Raw genomic sequence first — 24481 nt, 5'->3', positions numbered from 1 at the left:
ATCCTGCCTTTGTCACGTCTACGGGCCTTGGGTCCCTCATCTGCAAGGTGGGGGCGCCAACACCCCAAGGCAGTCTCAGGAACCACAAGCAGGCACGGAGGGGGTACATGTAGCAGAAGCAGATCCGATGCACCACCCCTTACTCCAGAACCTGCCGCTCCCCGGCACCAGAGCAGAAGCTGTCATTCTTACAACGTCTGCCGTACAAACAAAGTGCTGGAGTGTGGGGTGGCACTCGTGAATAGTTTAAAAACACACGACGCCAGCGATTTTCCTAATACGATCACGACTCTGGTAAAACAGTGTCTCCCAGCGCCTCTCACGGCAGCCAGGCACGCCGCAGGGCTCCCCCTCCCACCCACCTCCCCTGGCACGTGGCGCACTCTCTGAGAAATATGATTTATCTTTGGTACCTAACCGCTCCCTGCTCAGAAGCAGAGGGACCCCACACACAGCCCACTCCTGGCTGAGCTGCTCTGGGACCTATAGCCCACTTGCTGCAGAAATCAACTGTACCCTTGATCAAGTTTAGGGGGCACCCTGGAAGGGCTCAGATCGTAAAGAATCCATCTGCAATGCGGGAGACCTGGGTTTGATCCCTGGGTTGGGAAGATCCCCTGGAGAAGGGAAAGGCTACCCACTCCTGTATTCTGGCCTGGAGAATTCCATGGACTATAGGGGTCGCAAAGAATCAGACATGACTGAGTGACTTTCACTCACTGGAAGGGCTTCCCCGACCCAGACGGTAAAGGATCTGCCAGCCATACAGGAGATCTGGGTTGGATCCCCGGGTCGGGAAGACCCCCTGGAGAAGGGAATGGCAGCCCACTCCAGTCTTCTTGCCTGAGCAACTCCCAACTTTCACTTTTTCACCAGAAGGAAAGGAAGTGACAGTGCCCAAGGCACCTGGTTCAGAATTCGGAAGGGCCTCCCCTCCTGCCCCTCCCTGACCCCACCACCACACACACAGCTCCCGACCTGGACCACCCAGCCCCCTCATCCTCCAGGATGCGTTTTCCCTTGCAGACAGAGGAAGGACTCTCTCCCGGTCTCCTGGGCACCCTGCCCCCTCAGCGGGGCAGAAGTGTTTGGACCTGGGTCAGGGTCTCCGTATTGATGTCACCGGTGCCCTGGGCCTGGACTCAACCAGACTGCCCCCCTACAAACCGACACAGGGCCTGTTCGCCCCCCGCACCCACCCGAGACCCAGATGCTGGCGGGTGTCCCTCCCTTGGTCTCAGGCCCGCTGGTGGCGGGCGAGGGGCACAAAGTGGGCTAGAACGTGACCACCTTCCTGTCCCCACCACCCGCCAGGGCTACGTGGCAGGACAGCCGCACCCAAACATCTGCGGGGTGTTTAAGGGCTGCACTGGCCGATGTGCTGGAAAGCAAGACACCGAGCTCTCCACGACCTGGCAGCTCTGACCGAGCTCTGAGCCCTGGAGGAGGAAGGAGAGGACAGAGAATTCCACACGCCGCTGCCACCCTCCTCCGGGGGTCAGCTGGGGGCCACGCCGGTGCAGGCTAGGCTGGAGTCAGGCGCAGAGCACACGGCCCAGACTCAGCCGCCGGGAGGACAGGCCTGGGAGAGAGAAGCTGAGCCCTGCTACAGACGGCCTCCTCCCAGCCCAGCTCCACCTCAGGCCCCTGACAACCCCTCTCCCCATCCTTGGCTGCTCCAGGCCACTACAGGTGGTACTGGGCTCCCCGAGAGACCCCCAGGCCCCACAGGGCTCCTGGGCTCTGAACCGAGCAGGGAGGACCCCGGTCACCGATCACCACCAGGCTGGGGGCCCGAGGCCCGCCTGCCACTGGCTCAGCATCCAGAAGGGAGACATCAAGTCGGGTGGATACCAGCTCGGGGCCAGCAGGGGCAAGACACGCATGGTTCCAGGCCCACAAGGGACCAGGCCAGGGGAGTCTTGGGGGGTTGGGGGGGACAGACCAGGGCCTTGCACCAGAAAGGAGAGTGATGGAACTGGAAACAGGCGAATTTACAGCCCAGCTCTTCCCATGGGGAAAGGGCAGTAAGTGTCTCCGCAGCCCACTGGGCAGAGTGCAGCCCCAGGGCCACAGCCAGCAGGTGACGGGGACCGGGGAGGGAGGTGAGGTGCCTGTAGGCACCAGCACAGGATGGCATGCCCCTTCTGAATGACAGGCTGGGAGCAGAGAGCTCTGCAGGGTGACGACCTCTGTCTTCTCTAGGCTGGCTGGAGGGGGACTCAGGAAGGCTTATCCAAGGGCCTCCTGAAGGCAGAAGGCTGCCCAGCCCGGCCCATCAGCATGTTCCCTGCTGGCTCCCTGGACAAAGGTTAACAAGGAGTTGGTGCAAAGGAGGTGGTGTTTATTGCTGCAATACAGCGGGATGCTCCTTCCTGGGCGGTTCCACTAGCATCTCATCTCCAAGCTTGAGGGGGAGGAGAGATAGAGGAGGAGGAGGAGGAGGGGAGGAGAGGGGGAGGGGAGGAGGAGGGGGTGGGCTCCCTAATCTCAGGGCCCGGAAGTGGCCTGAGAGATTCAACAACCAGTGCTGCGGGCTCAGAGGGGCCTGACTGCTCCACGTGTTTTTCTGAGCGTACGTGTCTGTTTACGAACTCTCCGCTGTTCTATATACACGTTACTCAGCACAAAGACAGAACACAGACCAAGAAGGAAAAAGAAGCCTTACAAAAACAGCTCCTGCCTGAGACGCCAGGATGGGGTGAGGGGTACACTGCGGCTTTGCTGGTGACTTGTTCTGGTACCACTGCTGGGGGTCACAGCTGAGGGGGCCACGGCTGGCAGGATAACCCAGCCCGCCCTTGCTCCGTGAGCTGGAAGGAGAACCCCACCACGACTAGAAAAGAGCTGGGGGCCTCACCCACCCCGCTGTTCCTCAGTGACCTTGAATCCTGCGTCGGAACCATCTCTGGCCTGCACCACTGGCTACATAATCAGCACCCTATCCCCTAAGCAGATTCCCTGGTGGCTCAGACGGTAAGGAGTCTGCCTGCAATTTGGGAGACCTGGGTTCAACTCCCAGGTCAAGAAGATCCCCTGGAAAAGGAAACGGCAACCCACTCCAGTATTCTTGCCTGGAAAATCCCAGGGATGGAGGAGCCTGGCAGGCTATGGTCCACGAGGACACAAAGAGTCGGACCGACTGAGCGACTTCACTCTCCCCTAAAGGCCTGCACCTCCCAGTGCAGCACTTTATTCCATCCAGCCTGAGGGGGATATGCAGAGGCCAGCCAGTCCCTGACTGTGCCATTCGCCCGAGCTCTGCATACCGACAGGCTCCTGCGCTGGCACGTCCACTTCCGGTCGAGCCCACTACCGCTGGCCCAGCGGCAGATGGGAGAGTCCCTCCCCGCCCCTTCTCTCCCCTCATTGGGGTTCAGGATTGGGTTCAGGATTATCTGGCCGTGATGCGGAGGGGGCGGGCGGGGACGTTAAGTAGGGCAGAGCAGCAGCCACGTGGGACTAAACCACCAAACCCAAGTGACGTGAGCCATGCTGGGGCTCGTGGGCAAAGCCATCCGCAACCAAGACGCTGACTCAGAGGAGCCTGGACGCGCTCTCTCCCCAGACACCCACCCTCTCCTCCAGCTTCTTGCCAAAGAGCGGGGCCTGGGCTCGCTCCCCACCTTCCACCTTAAGCAGAACTCTGAATTCTGGTTCCGAAATCTGAGAATTCCCTCGATGGGAACACGCTTCGTGCTCCAGCCCCCGCAACGCTGGTTACACTTTCAGGCTTTAAGAAAATCTGCGCCGACAAAAAGCCACTGCTAATTCAGTAACACTTCTAAATGGATGTGTATGCCCCCCATCGCTGTGGCCTGAGCAGGTGCTTGGCAGAGGAGCGCTTGTGGAATGACTGAATGAAAACGGCAGGACATACATGAAGGTCACATTACTTCAAAAATTTTTTTTGAATGTAATACTTTAGGAAGATGAATCCAAAAGGATATACTTCTATATTCAATTTTTCCAATGAAGAGGTATTCTTTCGTTATCTGACAGGATAAAATTAGAGCCCTTCTTCCAATACCAGAGCCACTGGCGGATCCTGGGCATCTGAAATGTGGCCAGTCTAAATGGAGAGGCGCTGAGGATGTAAAACAGGGGAGCTTGAAGACTTTGTTGAAAAAAGAATGTGAGATGGCTCATTAAACAGTTTTATATTAATTGTACATTGAAATGATAATATTTCAGATACAATGGGTTAAATAAAACACAGCATTAAAGTTGATTTCCTTTTTCCTTTTGTTTTAAACTTTTTATTTTGTATCAGGGTACAGCCGATGAACAATGTTGTGACAGTTTCAGGTGAGCAGCGAAGGGACCCAGCCATACATACACGTGTATCCATTCTTGCCTATCTTTTTACTTTCTCATTATGGGTACCTGAAAATCTGAATTTACACGTGTAAATTCACGTATGTAATTGGTGCTGAATTAGAGGAAATACACTAATCGACAGTCAAACAGTCAGAGGAAAGCAACGCTGGGTGCCTGTGTGACACACTCCTTGTGACCAGCTGTGGTCCCGGGTCTGTGTCTATCAGCTGGAACCTCAGACAAGATGGGACCAAGCACCCCTGCCCAGCGTCTGCCAGGCTGGACCAACCTACCCCCAACTCCGCCCCCCAGGTTCACCCACTTGCCCACTTGGGTTCAGGGAGCGTGACTGCTGAGCCACAGCGGCAGGTGATGACCTCACCAAGTCATTGCCCCAGCCCTGCAGAGGCTGGAGCCGCTGTGAACACAGCCGGGGCTGGTCTAAAAACTTCACACGCGTTAACACACTTCAACCTCACAGCAATGAGATGGGTGCTTGTTAACCTCATTTTAGCCACAAGGAAGCCAAGGCACAGAAAGGTTATGGAATTCACCCAAGGTCACACTAAGTGTTAGGGATCCAAATCCAGGCAGCAGGCTCCATTCTACTGCACCATCCGATGTAAAACGGTCTAGAAGAGTCTGGAAACAATAACCTAGATAAGTGGGGGCTTCGGAGGGGACTGAAAGCCACCAAATCTTCATAGCATTTCTCACCAAAGGGTCTTCATTTAGGGCCTGTTTAACCAAAAGAGTCCAATCGTGTTGACCCCTCCCTGGAAGAGGCCACGTGCAGAAGAGGGGCTGGGCCCTCCCACGAGGAGCAGAGCAGCAGCCCCCAGAGTGCCCAGGCTCCCACCCCACCACACACACAGACACAGACACGCACAGAAAGGCCGTGGCTGGGCTCGAATCCCACTCTAGCAGCTTGGGTTCCAGGTTTGCAAGCCATCAAAACATCAAATTAAAAGGCAAAAGAGAAATTGCTGTGGGCGGGCGCACCAACAGTGGCAAGGAGGGGCGCTGACAAACAAGAAAGAGAAAGAAAATACACACTATAAACAGGCACGAAAACAGCAAAGGCATGTCCCTCTGGAACCACGTGGTGTGAGCTCACTCATCTTGGTGCCCAGGGCCCAGGAGGGTCAGAGGGCCGCCAGAGAGACCCAGACCGCAGCTCACCTCCAGCAACGTATGCCTGCTCTGAATTCAGAGATTAAAACTGTCCCACACGTATTAAAAGCAGAGACATCATTGTGCCAACAAAGGTCCGTTTAGTCAAAGCTCTGGTTTTTCCAGTAGTCATGTATGGATGTGAGAGTTGAACCATAAAGAAGGTTAAAGCACCAAATAATTGATGCTTTTGAACTGTGGTGCTGGAGAAGACTCTTGAGAGTCCCTTGGACTGCAAGGTCAAACCAGCCAATCCTAAAGGAGATCAACCCTGACTGTTCATTGGAAGGACTGATGCTGAAGCTCCAATACTTTGGCCATCTGATGCAAAGAGCGACTCACTGGAAAAGACCCTGATGCTGGGAGAGACTGAAGGCACAGAAGGAGGCAACAGAGGAGGAGATGGCTGGATGGCATCACTGACTCAATGGAGATGGCTTTGAGCAAGCTCTGGAAGATAGTGAAGGACAGGGAAACCTGGAGTGCTGTAGTCCACGGATTTGCAAAGAGTCAAACACGACTGAGCGACTAAACGACAACACGTGTTAAGCAAAAGAGTAACAAACCACGGGGAAGACGAATAACGGATATGAACGAAATTCAACAAAATACAGTGATCAAAAAACCATTGTTGAATCTTAACTCTCACTAGTAATCAAATACACACAAAATCCTTTCATCCTTTCTCTTCTCCTTTCACAGGGACGGGGTACGGGCAGGAACAGGGAGTCTCTGCCCCAGAAAACAGGAAGGGTTTGCCTGCGGGGTACTGTAGCATGTATGGCCAAAGTCCCCAGAAGGTCGTGCGAGCCCAACGGCCCTACCATTTTCTTCCTTCTGGGAATCTGTCCAAAGGGAATAAACAGATCTAGGTGTGTAAAGATCTCAGTGTGCAAAGATTTAGGCACCAGCAGACTTGGCTTGATTGCATAGCCCTGCCCTGGGCACCACGCAGCCTCTCAGATCACCACGAGCCCGCACCGGGCACTCGCTCTGTGCCAGGCAGTGTGCGTCATACACAGTGCAAGGTAGGCAAGCTCAGAACCTCACACTGAATGGAATCTGTCCTCCGTGGAGCAGGAATCCAAGACCCGGATGGCCCACAGGCTAGGACCACAATCAGGAGGACAGGCCACGGTGGGGAGAGAGGTTTGGGGGCCTGAATTCTCGCAGCCAGTCAGCTGCAGAATAGGAAGAAGATCCCAGGTCTCTGGATTCCCCAACGGGGAGCTGCCAGACGGGTGCTTGAACACAGAGGCCTTTCATGAATCTGCGGCTCTGGTTTCCCTTCTCCCCGGTGGAGTATTTTCCAGAGTCCCACTTCTGCTATGAAACGGCAATAATATCATTGATCGTGGAGTAATTAGATATAGTAGATAGATACGGGAGGGAGGCAGATCGGAGATACCCATCAGACAGACAGCAGGTGCCCTCGGGAGGGGTGGGGTGTTTCTACTTCCTATCACACTGGAATGTGTTCTAACAAGCAGGCGTTATTTTCCCCGTTTAAACATATATTTATATTTTTTAGATGTTCAAATATTTTGGAGTGTTTCCTGACTGAGCATCTTTTCTACCACGTGCAGTATCCATGCTGCTCCCAGAAGGGAGAGCCCCCCTCCAAAAGGCATCATTCATCCGGGCATACAAGACATCCAGAAGAAAACTATGGCAGGAGAGAAGAGCTCTGAATAGCCCTTAAGTTGTACTCAAAAGCTTCCAAAAGTGAAACTCCAGGTCAAAAGCTTGCCTGAGAAGTACCCAGCACGGCTGACTGTATGTCAGCCTGGCCCAGCAGAGCTCAATCAGTCCATCCATGTGAGAGGAAGAGCCCTAGGCCTGGAACTGGAAAACCAGGCAGAGTCCCTGGGCGGTCTTGGGGATGTGACTTGGACTGTACCTGTAGGCTACCAGGCTCCTCCATCCATGGGATTCATCAGACAAGAATACTGGAGTGGGTTGCCATTTCCTTCTCCAGGGGATCTTCCGGACACAGGGATTGAACCTGGGGTCTCCCACATTGCAGGCAGACACTTTACCCTCTGAGCCATCAGGGACACCTTCTAGGTCCTAGGCGATCTCATTTGCAAAATGGGAATGATATGCACATACCCGAGAAGACTGCAAGGGCAGAGGCCTAATGACAATCTCCAGCAGGCAGGCGAGGAATATTCACTGGTGGGACACCACATAGCCCAAGGTCCACACCTCAAAGCAGGTGATTGGGGTCACCTCTCCTTCCCACTTCCATAACCCCAGAGCTTAGCTCCCTGGGCCAAACCAGCTGCCCCGTGCCCTTGGCCTGTGTGGCGGAAGCCGGCTAGATGACAGGAAGAATGCAACTGCTTCAACAAAACCCCTATTCTCTGTTTAATCGAGTTACCTGCAGAGAATGGGGGCAAGCCAAAGGGTCCTGGGTAGGTGTTCAGGCAATGCTGAACAGGCCCCTAGGTTCACAGGGCCCTGGGTCGGCCCCCTTCAGCCTCAGCTCCCCCAGGCTAGGGTCTCCTTCCTCCCTCCATTTCTGAGGTTCTGAGATCAGAGGCCCGCTGACAGCGGCGCGGAAGGGCTCATGGCCAAATGCACGGCATGGACACTAAGAGCTCATTCATCCAATTCTCCCGCCTGGTTTCCCTGTGGCCCTGTGCCCTCTGCTCCAGCCGGCACCAAACGGAGAGTTCATTCTCAAATGCGAGTGAGGAGGGAAAGAGTTAATCGCTCGGTCATGCTCGACTCTTTTGTGGCCTCTTTTTCTGTCCATGGGGCTTCTCCAGGCAAGAATACTGGAGTGGGTGGACATTTCCCTCTCCAGGGCATCTTCCCAACCCAGGGATTGAACCCAGGTCTCCAGCATTGCAGGCAGATTCTTTACCATCGGAGGCACCAGGGAAGTCCCAACCTGCTTTCAGATAACACCTGCCTGCTTCAACCAGACAGCTCCTGCTTCAACCCTCCAGTGACTGCCCATCTCCTGCAGGCTTACGTGCCACCTTGAGTGGATTCCTGGAACAAGGTGAGCTGTAAATGAATTTATACAGGATAAAACGTTCAAAACTCCTGCACCAGGGTCCTTCCCCTGTGGACTCAGTGCTCAGGCACGCAGACCAGCCTGCGGCTCCTTGAGCCCCATCCCTTGCTACCTTTGCACACCTGCTCCCCCTGCACGGAGCATCTCCCAGACCCCGTGCCTGGCACACACATTCAATTAAAGAAGTAAATGGTAGGGACTTCCCTGGCAGTCCAGTGGTTAAGACTCCAGCTTCCACTGCAGGCGGCGTGGGTTCGATCCCTGGTGAAGGAACCAAAGTCTCACATGTTTGGTACAGCCAAAAACAAATAAATGCATAAATAAATGGCAGAAGCAAGCTACGGTACATGCCAGCCATGGGTATGTTTAGGAACATGGACTGTCTTCCAAATCTGGCAGAGAGCTGGAACGCAGTGAAGGAGGACTAAATGGTTGGGGGTGGGGGGGCATCTCCAGGCTCCCCCCCACCGAGTTCCTGCAGGCTTGGGGTCTTGACAAGCCTTTCCCAGCCTCTCATCTTCGCCCTGCTTTTCTTAAAACTTGGGCTTTACTCTTGCCACTCCCAGGCCCCGCTCTGGGACCTGCTAAGGGCTGATCCATTCACCTTCAGTGTCCAGAGTGCTGGCTCTGCCCCGCCCTCCCCTCCTGCTCTCCGCAGTGCTAGATGCAACTGGGCCACATTGCAGGAGCTAATACACGTATCTGGAACAGATGCAGCTTTCCCTGGCCCCTGGCACCCACACCAATATCCTCTTTTTGAGAATTCCTAGAGCTCTTTAGTGCAAAGTCCTCAATAACCGGTCCCCCAAGAGGCATGCATTCCCCAAAGCAGCTAATTACCACAATGGCCCTGGGGATGTTACACACCCTGGGCCCCCATCCCAAACCCACCAAGTGAGATCTCTTGAAGGCAGCAAGCCCCGCAGGCTCGTGTTATCAGCAGGTTGGGGAATGCCTATCCCCAGGAGCAGGAGAAGGGAATCAGCTCAGGACAGAGCTTTTCTGTCTCCAGAATGGACCCAATGCTTCTCTCCACATCACAGGGCTCTTGCTGGGATCTGGTCACAGGAGAGGAAACAAGGGACAGAATCTACAGCTCTGGGGAGACCTGCAGCTGCAGAGGCTCTGACCGCCCTGCCCACAGTTCCGGGCCACCTTCTCACCTTAGCCTGGATTTGAACCAGGAACACCCGCACCTCTTTCTATCTGAGTCCCTTTAGAATGTTACCAAGCCCAGAGCCCATGGAGGTAGGCAGACAATGCCTCAGTGAGTAACAGGACAGCCATGTGCTGCCCCGACCAAGGAATTTCACTGCTTAAAAGCCCCTGGAAGAAGGCAGGCCTGGACCCAGCAGAGGCCAGGCTCCTCACTCTCTCCCTCTTCATGGTGGCCTCGCAGCTTGAGGACTGGGGCAATCCTGGGGGCCACTCCCCAAGCCAGCTCTCCAGCAGGACCACACTCCTGTGTCCCAGCTCACCAGCTGGAGGCTTCACTTTCCTGAAGTTTTATTTTACAATAGGGGTTTCCCTAGGTGGCTCAGATGGTAAAGAATCTGCCTCCAAGGCAGGAGACCCGCACTCCATCCCTGGGTCGGGAAGATCCCCTGGAGAAGGGAATGGCCACCTACTCCAGTATTCTGGCCTGGAGAATCCCATGGGCAGAGGAGCCTGGCAGGCAACAGTCCATGGGGTCACCAAGGGTCGGACATGACTGAGCGATGAGCCCTTTTTTGCACACTGTAGACAAGTTACATTGATAAAACATGCTTTTAAACTAAACTAAGTTAAAACATCTCAAAAAAAAAAAAAAACTTGCAGGAACACCAAGGGCCATAGGAACAAGTTAACCAGTTGACGAAAAGCTGCCCAGGACCACGGTCTGATTCCTGGCTGTGTGTCACCCCGGGGCAGACCTCTCTGAGTTCAGGGCTACTCAGGGACAAGCCTGCCTTTCCAGGCCACCCGCGGGGACCCCAAGGGCGGCCTTTCCCAACAGCTCATCCCAGCTCCCAGCTCACATGGCCCAGCACACCTGGGTCCCACGTGCCTAGGTTGTCCCCATCTGGACCTGGATCCTCTGAGGCCCTCTTTCTAGGACACGGGGCACACCATCACGTCCCTTACTCCTCCGAGCCTCAATGCCCCAACCAGGGCGGCGAGGGTGGCTCAGAGACTCCTCAGGCGGTGAGCTGTCTCCCCCTCCATCCTGGCTCTTGATGATACCCTCATACATTCCGTAAGGCCTAACAGTGGACAGGTTCTCTCTTTCCTTGCCCTTGGAGGGAAAAGGAACTCCCTCCCTCCAGATCCTGTCCTGAAACACAGGAAAGCTCAGAGTTCCTCTGCTTCTTCCTGCTCTGGCCACAGGGTTCAGAGGGGCTGAGAGAGGGCAGGAGGACAGGGTGCCACTGAGCCTTCTCAGTCCCAAAGGGACCCCTGACCACACCTCGCCGGTCACCTCCAGGGTTAGGATGAATGCCCTTCACCAAAGCACCACCGAGTGAGGCTTACTCCACACGAGGGAAATGTCATCCCTCGCCACTAAGAGGCTCACGTCTAGCAAACATAGGATCGGCCTCCCTGGTGATGGATGTGTTTATGTAACAGCCTCTCGACCCAGGTCTGCGGGGGCCCTGGCAGGGGGTTGAGGGGGGAGCTCATCAGGCTCCTAGGGTGAGCAGGGAAACGCCCCGCCTGTGAAGCTGCCCCCCACCCCACCCTCCGCTGGGGAGGCGGGGATGCTGTTTGCAGGACAGCAGCAATATGGTTTGGCAGATGGCGAAAGGAAGGATATAGGGCAGAAATCGGAGAAGGAGTTTTCTGGGCTTTTTTTTTTCTTTTTGATGCCTGCCTACAGTGGAAAAGCTAGGGCGACAGAAGTGGGAAAGCAGGGGTGAGGTGGAGAATCAAGATGGGTTCCAGGAGAGAGGTTGGCCAAAAAAAAGGGGGGGGGGACGGAGGAAAGAGGGAGGTGGCCTCGCCAAGAAAAAGCAGGGAAGTAGAGACTAGGAGAGCTGCGAGCGGATGTGTGAGGATCAGCTGGGCCTGGTGACAATGAGACACCAGGTCCCAGAATCCGAGATGGTGACACGGAGCTTCCAGGCGTGGTAGACGGAACGCAGGGTACTTCCAAACCGCAGTGGGGAAGTTGGTCACGGGGGTGGGGGCTAGAGGGGGAAATTCTGCCTGTCGTGTTGGATTCAGGACGGGGGTGAACACCCAAGTGTGGCCCAAGAATGCTGGCTTGCACATCACAGAAGATGCTTGGCCAGAGACCTCCTGAGCTGGGGAGGGGGTGTGGGTGATTGCTCTTAAGGAATCGGAAGTTAGAGGTGGTGTCCAGCCGAGACCCTGCCTCTCCCCGCTCAGCCTGCCTTCCTCCACACCCCCCCCCATGGCTGTCCCACCAAGCCTCTTCCCCCTCCAAAAGGGTCTGTAGGGGGCGGGGGGTGGGTGAGGGAGGCATCTGGGCACTGATGGAACTTACTTCCTCTGGGGGAAAGCGGGAAGCCACAGGGAATGGCGGCTCTCCTCTTCAGACTGGGGAGGAAAAATTGGTCATCTCCTCTCTTTCGGGGGCCCCTGGCTCACACATATGCCACCTCCTGGTCCCCAGCCACACCGATGATTCAGGCCATTTACTCAGATCCAAGCTAATGAGGTTTTTTTTTTTTTTCCTGTCACCTAATTAGTTCACAGTGAACTCAGCCTGGAGAGGGATGAGCAAGGGCTGGGCAAGGGACAGCAAGAAGTCAGAGGGGACCATGTCGAGAACAGAGCGGAACTCCAGCTCTAAACGAGGTCCCCTACCCCCCTCCAAAAAAAGCCAACGACTCCTTCCTCAGCCGTGGGGACCCCTAAAAGCAGACAGGGGTTTTTCAGGGGAAGGACACTCCACCCCAAGAGCCTCACACAAAGAAAGACGCCAGTGGGGCCTTCCTGTGAGACCCCAGTAGTGGACAGGCCCCTTCCCATCAACTCCAGGTCCTCAGCAAAAGGCCCTGCCCTTTCCCGGCATTTCTGAACCCACCACCTGCTGGGGGGCGACCGCATTCAAAGGGAAAGGAGCAGGAGGAGGAAGCAGATGGCCCAGGCCCAGGTCCATCTGCCCCACGGGCGCTCAAAGGTCACCATGCCGCCGAAGTGGGGGGTGCTGCCGATGCTGTCTGTCCCCACTACACCAGGGGTCCTGGCACATCTGCCAGCAGCGTGCCCCCACTTCCTCTGCCCCTCAGCTGCCAAGTGCAGGCCTGAGAGCCTGGAGAAAGGAGCGCTGGGTAACTAAGTGGCCCACGGTTCCAGTTTCCGACGCCTGGCACCCGAGTCCCTGGAGGTCGGTCAGCGCCCAGGAGCCCCCAGCTCGCCTCTGGAGCCGCTCCCTGGAGAGCAGCGGCGGGTGTCCGGCGCGCGTTGGACCCAGCGAAGGCGACACTGGCCCGGCCGAGGCCTCTCACGCGGCCCCCGGTGACCCAGCCCCGCGCCAGGCCTGCCCCGCTCCCGGCCGCCGCGGCGTGCGGGGTCTGCGTAGGCAGAGAGGGCCTCGTGGAGCGCCACCCTCCGGGGCCCGCGGGCGCCGGGCCCGGGAATGCTGCCATCCACTAACGGCAGGCTCCGATTCACCGCTGCGAGGCGGGCAGGGCCGGGGCGGCAGCTGAGACGCCTCTCCGGCAGCGGCCCCACCTCCTGGCCCGCCGAGGCCCTCCGCCGCGCCCACCCTCCTGGGCCATGCCCGACCAGACCGGGCCCCAGGGCCCCGGAACCTCCGCGGCTCCCAGCGCACCCGTCCCCGCAGCGACGCCACCCTCACAGCCTGGAGCCCGCAGATCAGAAAACGTGTCCCCCGGCACGGGACCTGCCCCCCAGCCCCAAAGTGTCGCCAGACGAGAACTGGCGAAGCCTGGCCGCCGGCTCTGCAGCGCCAGCGATCGGCAAACCGCGTGGCCCCGACCTCAGGCGCGCGAGGACCCCCCAGACCGGGAAAGCGTGGCCAGAACAGGCCGGCGAAGCCCCCGGCCGGGGCCGGAGAGGCCACCGCGCCCCGGCTCCCGCAGCCCCCGGCTCCGCTCACCCTCGATGGAGATGACGTGCTCCCGGATCTGATTCTGCAGCGCCAGGTCCTCGATGCGCTCGATCAGGTCGTAGATGGCGTAGATATTGGGATGCACGGACTCGAAGCGCTGGATCTCGGCCCGGATAGCCGCCGAGTTGGAGAGCGCGAACTGCTGGGGGGGCCCGCCGGCCAGCTGCTGCGAGGGGCCGCCGCCCCCGGCCCCCGGCCCTGCGCCGCCGAACTGCCCGCCGCCCCCCGCGCCGCCGCCGCCGCTGCCTCCCGGCGCCGCCAGGCTCGGCTGCTGCTGCGGGCTCTGTCCCCCGCCCGCCTGGAAGTTCATGGCTCCGGAGCCGCGGGGCCCGAGGCGGGCCCGGCCGGGGCCCGGGGCGGCGCTGCGGCGGCGGCGGCGGCGGGCGGGCGCGCGGGGCTGGCGGGGCCCGGACTACGGAGCGGGCGGCGCGGGGCTAGTGCATGGGGCCGAGGGCTGGGGGCAGAGGCCAGGAGGCGCCGCCGCGCACGCTGGGGCCGCTGCTGCCGGGCGCTCCCCGGCGCCGCGATCCCGCTGCCTGGAAGCCGCCTCCAGCGGCAACAACAACGGGACCGGGAGCGCGCGGCCCGGGCCCTCCCCGCCGCGTCATGCGCACGCACCACCGCCCCCGCCGGCTCCGGCACACGCAGCCCGAGCCCCCCTCCCCGCCGCCCCCGCCCCTCCAGCGCGCGGGCCCCAACGCCCCCGCCCCTCTCTAGCTGGCTGGAGAAGCAGCCTCCACCCCCGAGGCGCGCGCTCGGCCCCGGCGGCCGGCCCCTCCCACCCAGCCTGGGCCCTTCCGCCTCCTTTCCAGCCCCCACCACACCCGCTGCGAGGGCCACTCGCTTGGAGGGGACAGCTGCCCTGCCCGCCTCGCGGCCCCAGCTGTCGCTTTCGCCCCCCTGCGCTGGTCTGGGTGGAGTGTCTGTTCTCCAGGCAGTGCCGGGATGCTGATGAACGCGGCTGGTGGGCCGAGGAGGGTCGCCGCCCCGGACACAATTGCGCCTCGCCTACACTGTCCTGCCATCCGTGCGGCAAAGGCTCCCCTGTCCCTGGGCCCCGAGGTCACCGCTAGAGACCACGCCAACTCAGGGTTCTTTCTCAGGCCCTCCCTGGACTTTCCATTGCCGGCTGCGGGCACCGAGGCTGGGAATCTGGGTCCCTGGTTTCTATTTCCAGTTCTTCCTGAGACCTTCATCTGTGGGGCCCTTGAAAATGACACTTGAAACAACAATGTCCTCGCTCTTATCTTCCAGCCTCTCCTAAAAGATCCCCACTGCTGGACTGGTGTAGGATTCAGTGAGTGCTGCTGGACCTCCCTGGAAAGGGGAAGGAAGAAAATAATCAAATATTATGCCTTCTTCCCCCACTCACCCCATTTAAGACACTCACCAGGGTCCACATGGTGGCCTCAGTTTTCCTTGTTTTCTCTCCTTTGTCCATCCTGTGTTCCTGTCCACTCCCAGGGCCAGGAAGCCCCCTTCAATGTCCTAGTTCCTCTGCATCCTCATTGCTAAAGCTGAATGCAGATTCACTAGCCACCCCTTTCCCCCCCGGCTTTTCCTAAACTCCATAAGAGGTGGCTTGTGCAGAACCCAGGTCCCGGCCAATCAGCCTGCCAGGACTCTACCCCCATGTCCTCTGGCACAGTTGACAGATACTATCCTTTTTACATACACTTCCACTTCCAAAATACCCAAGCTGGGTATTTTCCCATCGTAAAGTGGCCCACCATTTAAGCTACCCACACCACTTGACCCCAGTACCAACCTGGTCACCTTTCTAAGTATCTTGGACCTTCCAAAGAACCTAGTGCAAGCTAATCAACACCTTGGGGCTTCCCAAGCTCCAGAGAGGTGTGGGTCCTACCTACCTGCTTGTTCTGAAGAATGTCTTTCACCCTCTTTGGGTTTCATCTGAAAAAAAAATTAGTGGTTGAACAGATCACCTAGCCTAATATTCTGTAAGTCTAAAAGCAGTACCCAACATGTATTTTAGATGCTTAATTAGAACTGAAAGCAAGAAGTTGCAGTAGGTACCTCCCAGGAGAGATGCTGAAGGTAAAGAGCCCCTCAAAAGTGTTGCCCCAGCAGTTGGCACATGCCTGTTTTAGCACTAGTGGGCCAATTGTCTGTGTCCTCTATTAGTACATTAGCTACATGAGGGCAGGGATACAGTCTGATTCGCCATTGTATTCCCAGAGTCTGAACCAGCGCCCAGCACATGCTATACATTTAATGAATACTTCTAGAATAACTGGATAAATGGGAAGGAACTAGAGATAAGTTATTAATAGTTCTGTACGTTGTAAGTCTAAACTGACAGTCCCAAGGCAACATCTGGAGTGTTTGCTCCCATAAGTAGGCATAGGCTATCAGGGCACCAGGGTACATTACTTTTAATCAAGACTGACCTATAAAGTTTGTGGCTATAGGAGCCCAAAGGAAGGAGGGAAAACCTATAGAAATTAACTTGGCTCAGGCCACATAAGGCTCAACATCGCCTGTACAACAATACTCTTAAGGATCCAATTTCTGAGCCCAAATTTCAGGGGAGGAAGCGTTCTAAGTGAATAAATATCTACCGTGTGACAGATCCCCTCTACAGTTTTCACACTTCTTTAATAAAACACCAAACTTCGCCCATTACAATTGTCTTCTGAGGTAAGTTTTAAGAACGAAGAAATTTAGGTTCATATAGATTCAATAATGCACTCAAGGTCATATAGTTGATAAGCACAGGATAATGGGTCAGAATTTTTTGCCATGTTCCAAAGTCTATGCTCCTCACAGTCTTACAGGAGCCCAGTGGAGGAGGAGCCAGGTAAATAAGGCAGCCCCAAGCCCCCCAGAGGATGAGATGGCTGGATGGCATCACCGACTCAATGGACATGAGTGGGTAAACTCCGGGAGTTGGTGATGGACAGGGAGACCTGGTGTGCTGCAGTCCATGGGGTCGCAGAGTCCGATACGACTGAGCGACTGAACTGAACTGAAGCCTCCCATGGCCAGCCCTGAAGACCCATCTCCTCAGCCAGCCTTGGGGGCAGGGAGGGGGGCGGGCAGCCCGTGGATACTGGGCTCTGGGCTGAAGAGTCAACGTGGAGGGTCCACTCTGACTTAAGAGTAGGCCGGCGTAGGGTCCACCTGCGCTCCCCAAAGACTGCATCATCAAACCCCGGGTGGGGCGGGGGGGTGATATGACAGACTTAGCCAGAAACCAGCTGACGTTGTTTTCTGATGTGATACACATCCTGGCTGCCCGCGGGTGAGGGAGAGGATCCTGCTGTCCCCTACTTCGCCCCGAACCTCTGCGGGCGAGCACAACCTCAAAGCCGCCGCCGCCAGCCCCTCAGCGATCTGTGGGGGCTCGGCGCAGGCGGCTGAACTCCGCACGTGGGTCCGCAGCGCAGAACGCTGGACTGCGCATCCTTCCAGACTACAAGACCCACAATGCTCCGGGCGGCGGCGGCGGGGAAGGAGGGGGTGCCTCCAGGTGTCTGCGACCTCGCCACCTCCCTCCCGGAAGTGCCCGAGGGTCCGCTATGGAGCTGGCGGAGCCTGGCGGTGAGTCCCTGCGCCGTGGCCGCATCACCCCGCTGCCCTAGCAGCTGGCCCGGCTGGCCCCGCCCCGGGATCTCCCGCGCCCGCCAGCCACTCGGGGTGTGGGGGCGGGCGGCGGGAAGATGCGAAGGGTGGTGGAGGATGGAGGTGGGGAGGGCAAAGTCTTGGGTTCCCGGGCGAGATCCGGGGTCTTGCAGCAGGCTGGGTTTGGAGAGGTTTCCCAGGGGAGGCGCGGGGTCGGGACGCCTTGGGTGGGGTTTGAGTGGACCAGGGGGGCCGAGTTGGGGTAGGGGTTAGGGTTGTGGGTGGGAACCCTCGGAGGTTCCAGTTTGCCAAAGGGAAGCAATTTGACATTTGGCGTGGGGAAGCCTTGGGAAGCTGTCCTGTGCTGCGGGTGGGGGTTGGCTGAATGGTAAGGGGGCGTTGTGCGTGTGCGTAGAGACCTTTTTTCTACCCCCTTGGAGAAACTTCAGCGATGGAGCAGTATTAATAGATAGGCTTTGCCGTGAAATAGGCAAAGGAGTAGATAAACTTTGAGATGACCTAAATGGGGAGAATAGGTAAGCTTTGGGGTGGTTTGGTAGGGGCTGAATTTAAGGGAGAGGTTGCTTAGAAAGTCAAAGCTCTGACTTCGGAATAGGGTTTGGGTGAATTGTGGAACTGCTTAAAGACCTGAAATTTAGGTTACAGAAAATTAGGACTTGTGATTTGGTGTTGGGAAGGGGTATGTAGGGCAAGTTTGGGGTGGCCAGGTGTCAGAGCAGTGTATGTCCCAGGGTAGGGCTGGGATAACTGGGCGGAATGAGGACTGTGGGAGAGTTGTGGTTGGATGGGGTCAGGGGCCCCCTGAAGTTCAGAGGGCTCTTGGTGGGTGAGTCAGCCCCTCATGGGTTCTTTGTGCCTCTCCAGCCCGGTAGCGTGGCAGGCAAGGCAGGTGCCATGGCCCTGATCGAAGGGGTAGGTGATGAGGTGACCATCCTTTTCTCGGTGCTTGCCTGCCTTCTGGTGCTGGCTCTCGCCTGGGTCTCAACGCACACTGCCGAGGGCGCCGATCCACTGCCCCAGCCGTCAGGGACCCCAACACCAACGCAGCCCAGCGAAGCCATGGCGGTCATGGACAGCATCAGAGGGGAGGCCCCAGGAGCTGAGACCCCCGGCCTGAGACACCGAGGTCAGGTGGCACCACCAGAACCCGGAGTGGGGCTCGCAGCAACGCCGCCACCTCCGGACTCCCCCCAGGAGCCCCTCGTACTTCGGCTGAAATTCCTCAACGATTCTGAGCAGGTGGCCAGAGCCTGGCCCCACGACACCATTGGCTCCCTGAAAAGGTAAGCCGGGAGGATGACAGGAAGGAAGTGCTAAAGAGTAGGGCGGGGATGATCACAGTCCTAGAAGGGCCAGCAGAGATCCCGGAGATCCTCTTATAGATGAGGAAACTGAGGCCCCTAGTCACACACTGTATTGCTCCCCTGAAGCAGAAGGGCCCCACACACACACACCGTGGAGGCCAGAGGTGAGGGTAGGAGAGTTGTTCCGGACCAGGGGCCAGGAGTGCCTGAGACTCGCTCTATTACCCAGGTCCCTCTCTCCTCAGGACCCAGTTTCCCGGCCGGGAACAGCACGTGCGACTCATCTACCAAGGGCAGCTACTAGGAGACGACACCCAGACCCTGGGCAGCCTTCACCTCCCTCCCAACTGTGTCCTCCACTGCCACGTGTCCACACGGGTGGGTCCCCCCCTCCCGCCCTGCCCACCGGGGTCCGAGCCAGGCCCCTCAGGGCTGGAAGTAGGCAGCCTGCTGCTGCCCCTGCTCCTCCTGCTGCTGCTTCTGCTATGGTACTGCCAGATCCAGTACCGGCCCTTCTTTCCCCTGACCGCCACTCTGGGTCTGGCCGGCTTCACCCTGCTCCTCAGCCTCCTGGCCTTTGCCATGTACCGCCCGTAGTGCCTCCACGGGCTCTTGGCCACGCCACCGGCCTCTCGGGACCTTGCTCGCCACGACAAGGTGGGAGCTGCTGTCTGCCCAGGCCCGCCTCTCCGACCTGCCTCTTCCCACTACCCTGGAGCCCAGCGCTGCGCGGCAGAGCACTCCGAGGGGCGGCGGAAGCCCCTCCCTGTGACCTTCATGGCTCTGGGCCACCTCCCGGGGCAGCTGGCCCTCAGCGCCCCCTGACAGTGGGCTACCCCAAGTCAGACAGCTGCTGTAGTTGCCTTGGCCCTGGACAGAGCGGGGCCACGCCCCTGGGCCCTTAAGGGCTCAGCCTGAGGACCTGGGCACCTCTTAGTCCCGGATCGCTCCTTGGCTGGTTTGGGGGCCCGAGGACTGGGAAGGGCTGGAGAAGGGGAGTCGGGATGGGTGGAGGGGGCTTTCTGGAACACGTGCAGATTAAATAACTGTGAAGTTTTCACTCTTGGCCTAGTGTCTGCGTGTGTGGGTCGTGGAGGAGGGGGGCTACGGGGAGCTCTGCCCTACTGGGAGAAAAGGGGTGGGCCAGATGCTTCGCCCTACCCTGCCCTGCCCGCCCAGGCCAACCGCTGCTCACTCCCCTCTGCACCCCAATCTCATCCCCCAGCCCTTTGGCCCCGCCCCTACCCCGCCCCAGGCCTTTGGTCCCGCCCCGGCCCGGCGCCGCGCGCGCGCAGCTTCCCGGAAGCAGGGGGCGGGGCGCGCGGCGCCCTGGCGCGCGGGGCCTGCCGGGAGCCACGTCTTTGCTGGCGGAGGACCTACTTGGCGCGGCGATTGGCGTCCGGGCCGCGCTGTTCGGGGGCTGCCGGGAAGATGGAGGACTCGGTGGCCCCCTGATGAGGAGGCCGCGGGGGGAGCCCGGCTCCCGGGCCCCGAGACCGACCGAGGGAGCGACCTGCGCGGGGCCTGGGGAGTCATGTAGGGGTGGCGCCTGCGGGGCGGGCCGCGGGGAAGGGCGGCGGGAGTTGGTGTTGGCGACCGCGACCACGGTCTCCTGGCATTCCCCCCGGGCCGCGGGTGGGGGTGTGTGTGGGGGCCCCCCTGACACCGCCGACTCCGCGCCGTAGCGCAGGCCGCGCCCGCGGGCTCCACGGGCGCCCTCCGAGGTGGCCCTGCGTTCTCGTTTCACAGGCGAGAAGGCTTGGGCAGGGAGACCGAAGCCACTTGTCCAAGGTCACGCAGCTGGTAAGTGGGAGCGCCCAGCATGGAACCCAGGACCACGGAGCCCGCGCTCCACCCTCCGGTACCGCCGCCGCCTCCTGCGGGAGGGGGAGGTGGTCGGGGGTGGGGGGGAGCGTATCTGTCCGGCGAGCTGGGTTCCAGGCTGGGCGCGACCACTAACCAGATTCGGGACCTCGGGGCTTGCCTTAACCCCCTCGCCTCCCTGGGCCTTGGTCTCTCCACCTGTGAAATCGAGATAGTACCAGCCCCTGCCTGCCTCCTCACGGGCGTGTCAGAGGAGGATCGGAGGAGATGATGCATGTGGAATTGCTCTGTAAAAAATCCTCCGCGAGAACTCTGAAGGATTCCGATTGCTCTCGCAAAGGTTGGAAGGAGTCAGAGAGGGGCGGGTTGGGGAAGAGGACCAGAGCAGTCACAAAGAAGGGTGAAGAGAATACGGGTTGCTCTGTCCCCAGACTCCTCTGGATGGGGAGCGAGGTGAGGAACAGAGAGTTGGTCTTTCTCCCCTTTGGAGAATACCTCACTCCCTTTTTTGGGCCACCCCTCAGGGTCTCCAGCACCCAACTCCATGCTTCGAGTCCTGCTCTCTGCCCAGGCCTCCAGTGCTCGTCTGTCTGGCTTGCTGCTGCTCCCACCAGTACAGCCCTGCTGTCTGGGACCCAACAAATGGGGAGACCACCGGCCTCCTGGAGGAGGCCCCCATGCAGGCCCTGTGCAGGGATTGCAGCGGCTTCTGGAACAGGCGAGGAGCCCTGGGGAGCTGCTACGCTGGCTGGGGCAGAACCCCACCAAAGTGCGTGCCCACCACTACCCTGTGGCGCTTCGTCGTCTGAGCCAGCTCTTGGGGTCTCTGCCGCAGCCCCCTCCTGTGGAGCAGGCCACACTGCAGGACTTGAGTCAGCTCATCATCCGAAACTGCCCCTCCTTTGACATTCACACCATCCACGTGTGTCTGCACCTTGCAGCCTTACTGGGTGAGGACGGTGTCTATGGGTGGGTGGGTGTCAATGGAAGGATAGAGAAACTGTAGCAGACCCACCTGAGATCACTGACAGAACCCACCTCAAGCTTTGCCAGGAATGGCACACTTGCTGAGTGATGCCACACTTGCTGCTCCTCTGCGGTATCCACGATAGTCATCACGAGTCAAGCAGCATGAGTTGCAGCTTAGGTTAGGGTGCCACCCCCTTTTTTGTTGTTTAGTCGCTAAGTCGTGTCTGGCTCTTCTGCGATCCAATGAACCATAACCCACCAAGTCCTCAACCCAATACTGGAGTGGGTTGCCATTTCCTTCTCTAGGGGATCTTCCAGACCCAGGGATCGAACCTGTGCATTGCCAGGCAGATTCTTTACCACTGAGCCACCAGTTCTCTTCTAATACAGTGCCCTAGGGAGCCACTGCAATTGATCATTATTGGCAAGAGATGAGATCTTACTGCCTTCTTTGTATAAGGCCTTTCCCACAGACGGTTGTGATACCTTTATTCACGTGGTAGTTCCTATTTCTCTGGTGTTTCCGCGTGCTCTGTAGCAGATCTTCCAGCCCAGAAAACAGAGATGAGAAGGACTGAGGATTCACTAACTAAAACTGCAGGATTGCAGAGCAGAGCAGCTCCTTCCCTGCCTCCTTTGACCCTCTGCCTCTCAGGCTTCCCATCAGATGGGCCCCTGATGTGCGCCCTGGAGCAGGAGCGAAGGTTCCGCCTCCCTCCGAAGCCACCGCCCCCTCTGCCGCCTATCCTTCGAGGTGGGCAAAGGTTGGAAGCCGCTCTAAGCTGTCCCTGTTTCCAGCGGCGTCCTCAGCAGCACCTCATCCGCAGCCTGGCAGGTGTCAGAGCGGGGGACAGGTGATGGGGGGGGTGGAGGCAGGCAGTATCTGCTGGAATCTCACCCAGGTCTGGCCTGAGGGTCCAGCGTGATAAGCTGTTCTTCACAGAGGCCAGGCCTGAGGAACTGACTCCCCACGTGATGGTGCTCCTAGCGCAGCACTTGGCCCGCCACCGGTTGAGGGAGCCCCAGCTTCTGGAAGCCATTGCCCACTTCCTGGTGGTTCAGGAAGCCCAGCTCAATAGCAAGGTGGGATTGCCTCAGCTTCCCAAGCTCCTCTCCTAGTGGCCCTCAGACACCCCAGCAGGCCTAGCTCCCACCCCCCTCATCTTGTCCACTTGATTGACTGCTGCTTCCTGCAGCAGACCACCTGCCTAGGCTCTCTGGCCTCTCCCCTGGGGTACCACCTTGGCTCAAACCCCCACTGGCTTGTCCAACTCCCCACCAGGTACACCTGGTTCTCTGCACTTCTCCAAACATCCTTAGCCACTGTCTTAGCTTGGTCGATCCCACTCCACCAAGTCTTCAGGGCCAGAACCCGCAGCCGTGTCTCTGCTTGTTTGGAGACTGACATGGGACTTGAGCAGCGCTTATGCTATTGAGCATCTGTGCTGTAGAGGGACTGTCCTGCCTTTCCAGTGACTGATGTCATAAGCTTGCAGGCCAAGTCTTCCTGAGGTTCAGCTTGTAAAGAAGACCAGAGAAACTTCCCCCTGGGTGATGGGCTGCTCTTTGCCCCACAGGTGGTACAGAAGTTGGTCCTGCCCTTTGGGCGGCTGAACTACGTGCCTCTGGAGCAGCAGTTTATGCCCTGCCTTGAGAGGATCCTGGCTCGGGAAGCAGGGGTGGCCCCCCTGGCAACTGTCAACATTTTGATGTCACTGTGTCAGCTGCGGTGCCTGCCCTTCCGAGCCCTGCACTTTGTCTTTTCCCCTGGTTTCATCAACCACGTCAGTGGTGCGCAGACTTGGGGGGCTGGCTGTGTCCTGGAGGGCCGGGGGGCCGGGGAAAGCAGGAGTGAGGGTCTGCATCCCAGTAAGCCTCGTCCTGCTTTCCCCACAGGCACCCCTCATGCCCTGATCGTGCGGCGCTACCTCTCCCTGCTAGACACGGCGGTGGAGCTGGAGCTCCCAGGATATCGGGGTGCCCGCCTTCCCCGAAGGCAGCAAGTGCCCATCTTCCCCCAGCCACTCATCACTGACCGTGCCCGCTGCAAGTACAGGTCGGTGGGCAGCTGGGGAGGGAAGGTGTCAGCTGGCAAGGAACATCCGGGTAGACAGGCCTGGGGGACCCTGAGCTGTCTATGCTGCTGTGCTCTGGGTCACCAGAAAGCTAAGCCCCAAAGGCCATTTCCCAGCCTGGGGGTGGAAGTAGGTGGGACCAAGCTAAAAAGAGTGCCCTGGGGCCCCTTCTGAGCCTGGCTCCTCTTTCCTCAGTCACAAGGACATAGTAGCAGAGGGGCTGCGCCAGCTGCTGGGGGAGGAGAAATACCGGCAGGACCTGACCGTGCCTCCAGGCTACAGCACAGGTGAGCTCCGGGTGGGCCGGCCAGCCCCCGGGAAGCAGAGCCTCCACCGGAAGCCAGTGGCTCTTTCTCTCCCGGCCCCGCAGACTTCCTGCTGTGTGTCAGCAGCTGCGGCTCGGTGCTGCCCGTGAGAGCCCAAGACCCCTTCCTGCCGTACCCTCCCAGGTCCTGTCCCCGTGCCACCCGGGACCCTGCCCAAAGGTAAGGCGGGAGCCTGGGAGAGCCTCCCCGGCCCCCGTGCATAGCGCCTGAGCCTCAGTCCCTTCCTCTCCAGGGTGGTGCTGATGCTGCGGGAGCGCTGGCACTTCTGTCGGGACGGCCGAGTGCTGCTGGGCTCCCGAGCCCTGCGGGAGCGGCACCTGGGCCTGATGGGCTATCAGCTTCTGCCGGTGAGGCCCCGCCCCCAGCCCCACCCTCTACCCCCCGCCCCGCCTCGCCGCCCCCCCCCCGCCCCCGCCCCCGCCACGCCCCCACTCTGACCGGGCTGCCAGCTCCCCAGCCCACAAGGATGACGAACTCTGTCCTCCGCCCCGCAGCTACCCTTTGAAGAACTGGAGTCCCAGAGAGGCCTGCCCCAGCTCAAGAGCTACCTGAGGCAGAAGCTCCAGGCCCTAGGCCTCCACTGGGGACCTGAAGGGGGGTGAGGGGTGCGCACGGGCTCAGGATGGTCCCCTCGTGGAGGTGGACAATTTGCACTTTGCTTCCCTCTGCTTTGACTTGTCATTAAAAGTCCCTTTCCTTCCCCATCGCACGCTTTGTTTCTGGGACGGGTGGGTTGGGTTCCCCCACGTTTCCCTTTCACACCCGCTGACACTGAC

At 58.8% G+C, this 24481-nt stretch overlaps 3 protein-coding genes across 17 annotated transcripts in view; 2 read left to right on the top strand and 1 right to left on the bottom strand.

The window, feature by feature from the left end:
* Nucleotides 1-14179, bottom strand: part of AGAP3 (ArfGAP with GTPase domain, ankyrin repeat and PH domain 3) — a 56486-nt gene extending 42307 nt beyond the window's left edge. The window contains exon 1 of one of the 5 annotated variants that reach the window (XM_069587161.1): nt 13590-14179. In XM_069587161.1, the coding sequence (XP_069443262.1) occupies nt 13590-13911 (322 nt within the window). In that variant the 5' untranslated portion in view covers nt 13912-14179. The remainder of the gene's footprint in view (nt 1-13589) is intronic. The other 4 variants (XM_069587164.1, XM_069587159.1, XM_069587158.1 and 1 more) reach the window with 4 other exon arrangements.
* A 2002-nt stretch (nt 14180-16181) lies between these two features.
* Nucleotides 16182-19571, top strand: TMUB1 (transmembrane and ubiquitin like domain containing 1). Of its 2 annotated transcripts, none has more exons than XM_069587151.1 (3): nt 16182-17165; nt 18072-18490; nt 18757-19571. In XM_069587151.1, the coding sequence occupies exons 1-3, from the start codon at nt 17052-17054 to the stop codon at nt 19106-19108; spliced, it is 885 nt and encodes a 294-aa protein (XP_069443252.1). In that variant the 5' UTR covers nt 16182-17051; the 3' UTR covers nt 19109-19571. The 2 variants fall into 2 exon arrangements, with proteins under 2 accessions (XP_069443252.1, XP_069443253.1); XM_069587152.1 differs by lacking the exon at nt 16182-17165 and adding an exon at nt 17296-17722.
* Nucleotides 19572-19794: 223 nt separating this feature from the next.
* FASTK (Fas activated serine/threonine kinase) lies at nt 19795-24409 on the top strand. Of its 10 annotated transcripts, none has more exons than XM_069588729.1 (12): nt 19803-20047; nt 20261-20314; nt 20860-21053; nt 21171-21285; nt 21960-22139; nt 22248-22387; nt 22882-23095; nt 23201-23360; nt 23575-23666; nt 23750-23864; nt 23938-24052; nt 24200-24409. In XM_069588729.1, the coding sequence occupies exons 1-12, from the start codon at nt 19966-19968 to the stop codon at nt 24305-24307; spliced, it is 1569 nt and encodes a 522-aa protein (XP_069444830.1). In that variant the 5' UTR covers nt 19803-19965; the 3' UTR covers nt 24308-24409. The 10 variants fall into 10 exon arrangements, with proteins under 10 accessions (XP_069444828.1, XP_069444830.1, XP_069444832.1 ...); XM_069588726.1 differs by having other exon boundaries at nt 19820-20047; nt 21843-22139; XM_069588721.1 differs by adding an exon at nt 20551-20675 and having other exon boundaries at nt 19820-20047; nt 20261-20372; nt 20860-21285.
* Nucleotides 24410-24481: the final 72 nt, after the last annotated feature.

The sequence above is a fragment of the Ovis canadensis genome, chromosome 4, assembly GCF_042477335.2.
Source record: "Ovis canadensis isolate MfBH-ARS-UI-01 breed Bighorn chromosome 4, ARS-UI_OviCan_v2, whole genome shotgun sequence".
Classification (NCBI taxonomy): domain Eukaryota; kingdom Metazoa; phylum Chordata; class Mammalia; order Artiodactyla; family Bovidae; genus Ovis; species Ovis canadensis.
The sequence above is the reverse complement of the archived record's forward strand: the minus strand, read 5'-3'. Positions and strand labels throughout refer to the sequence as shown.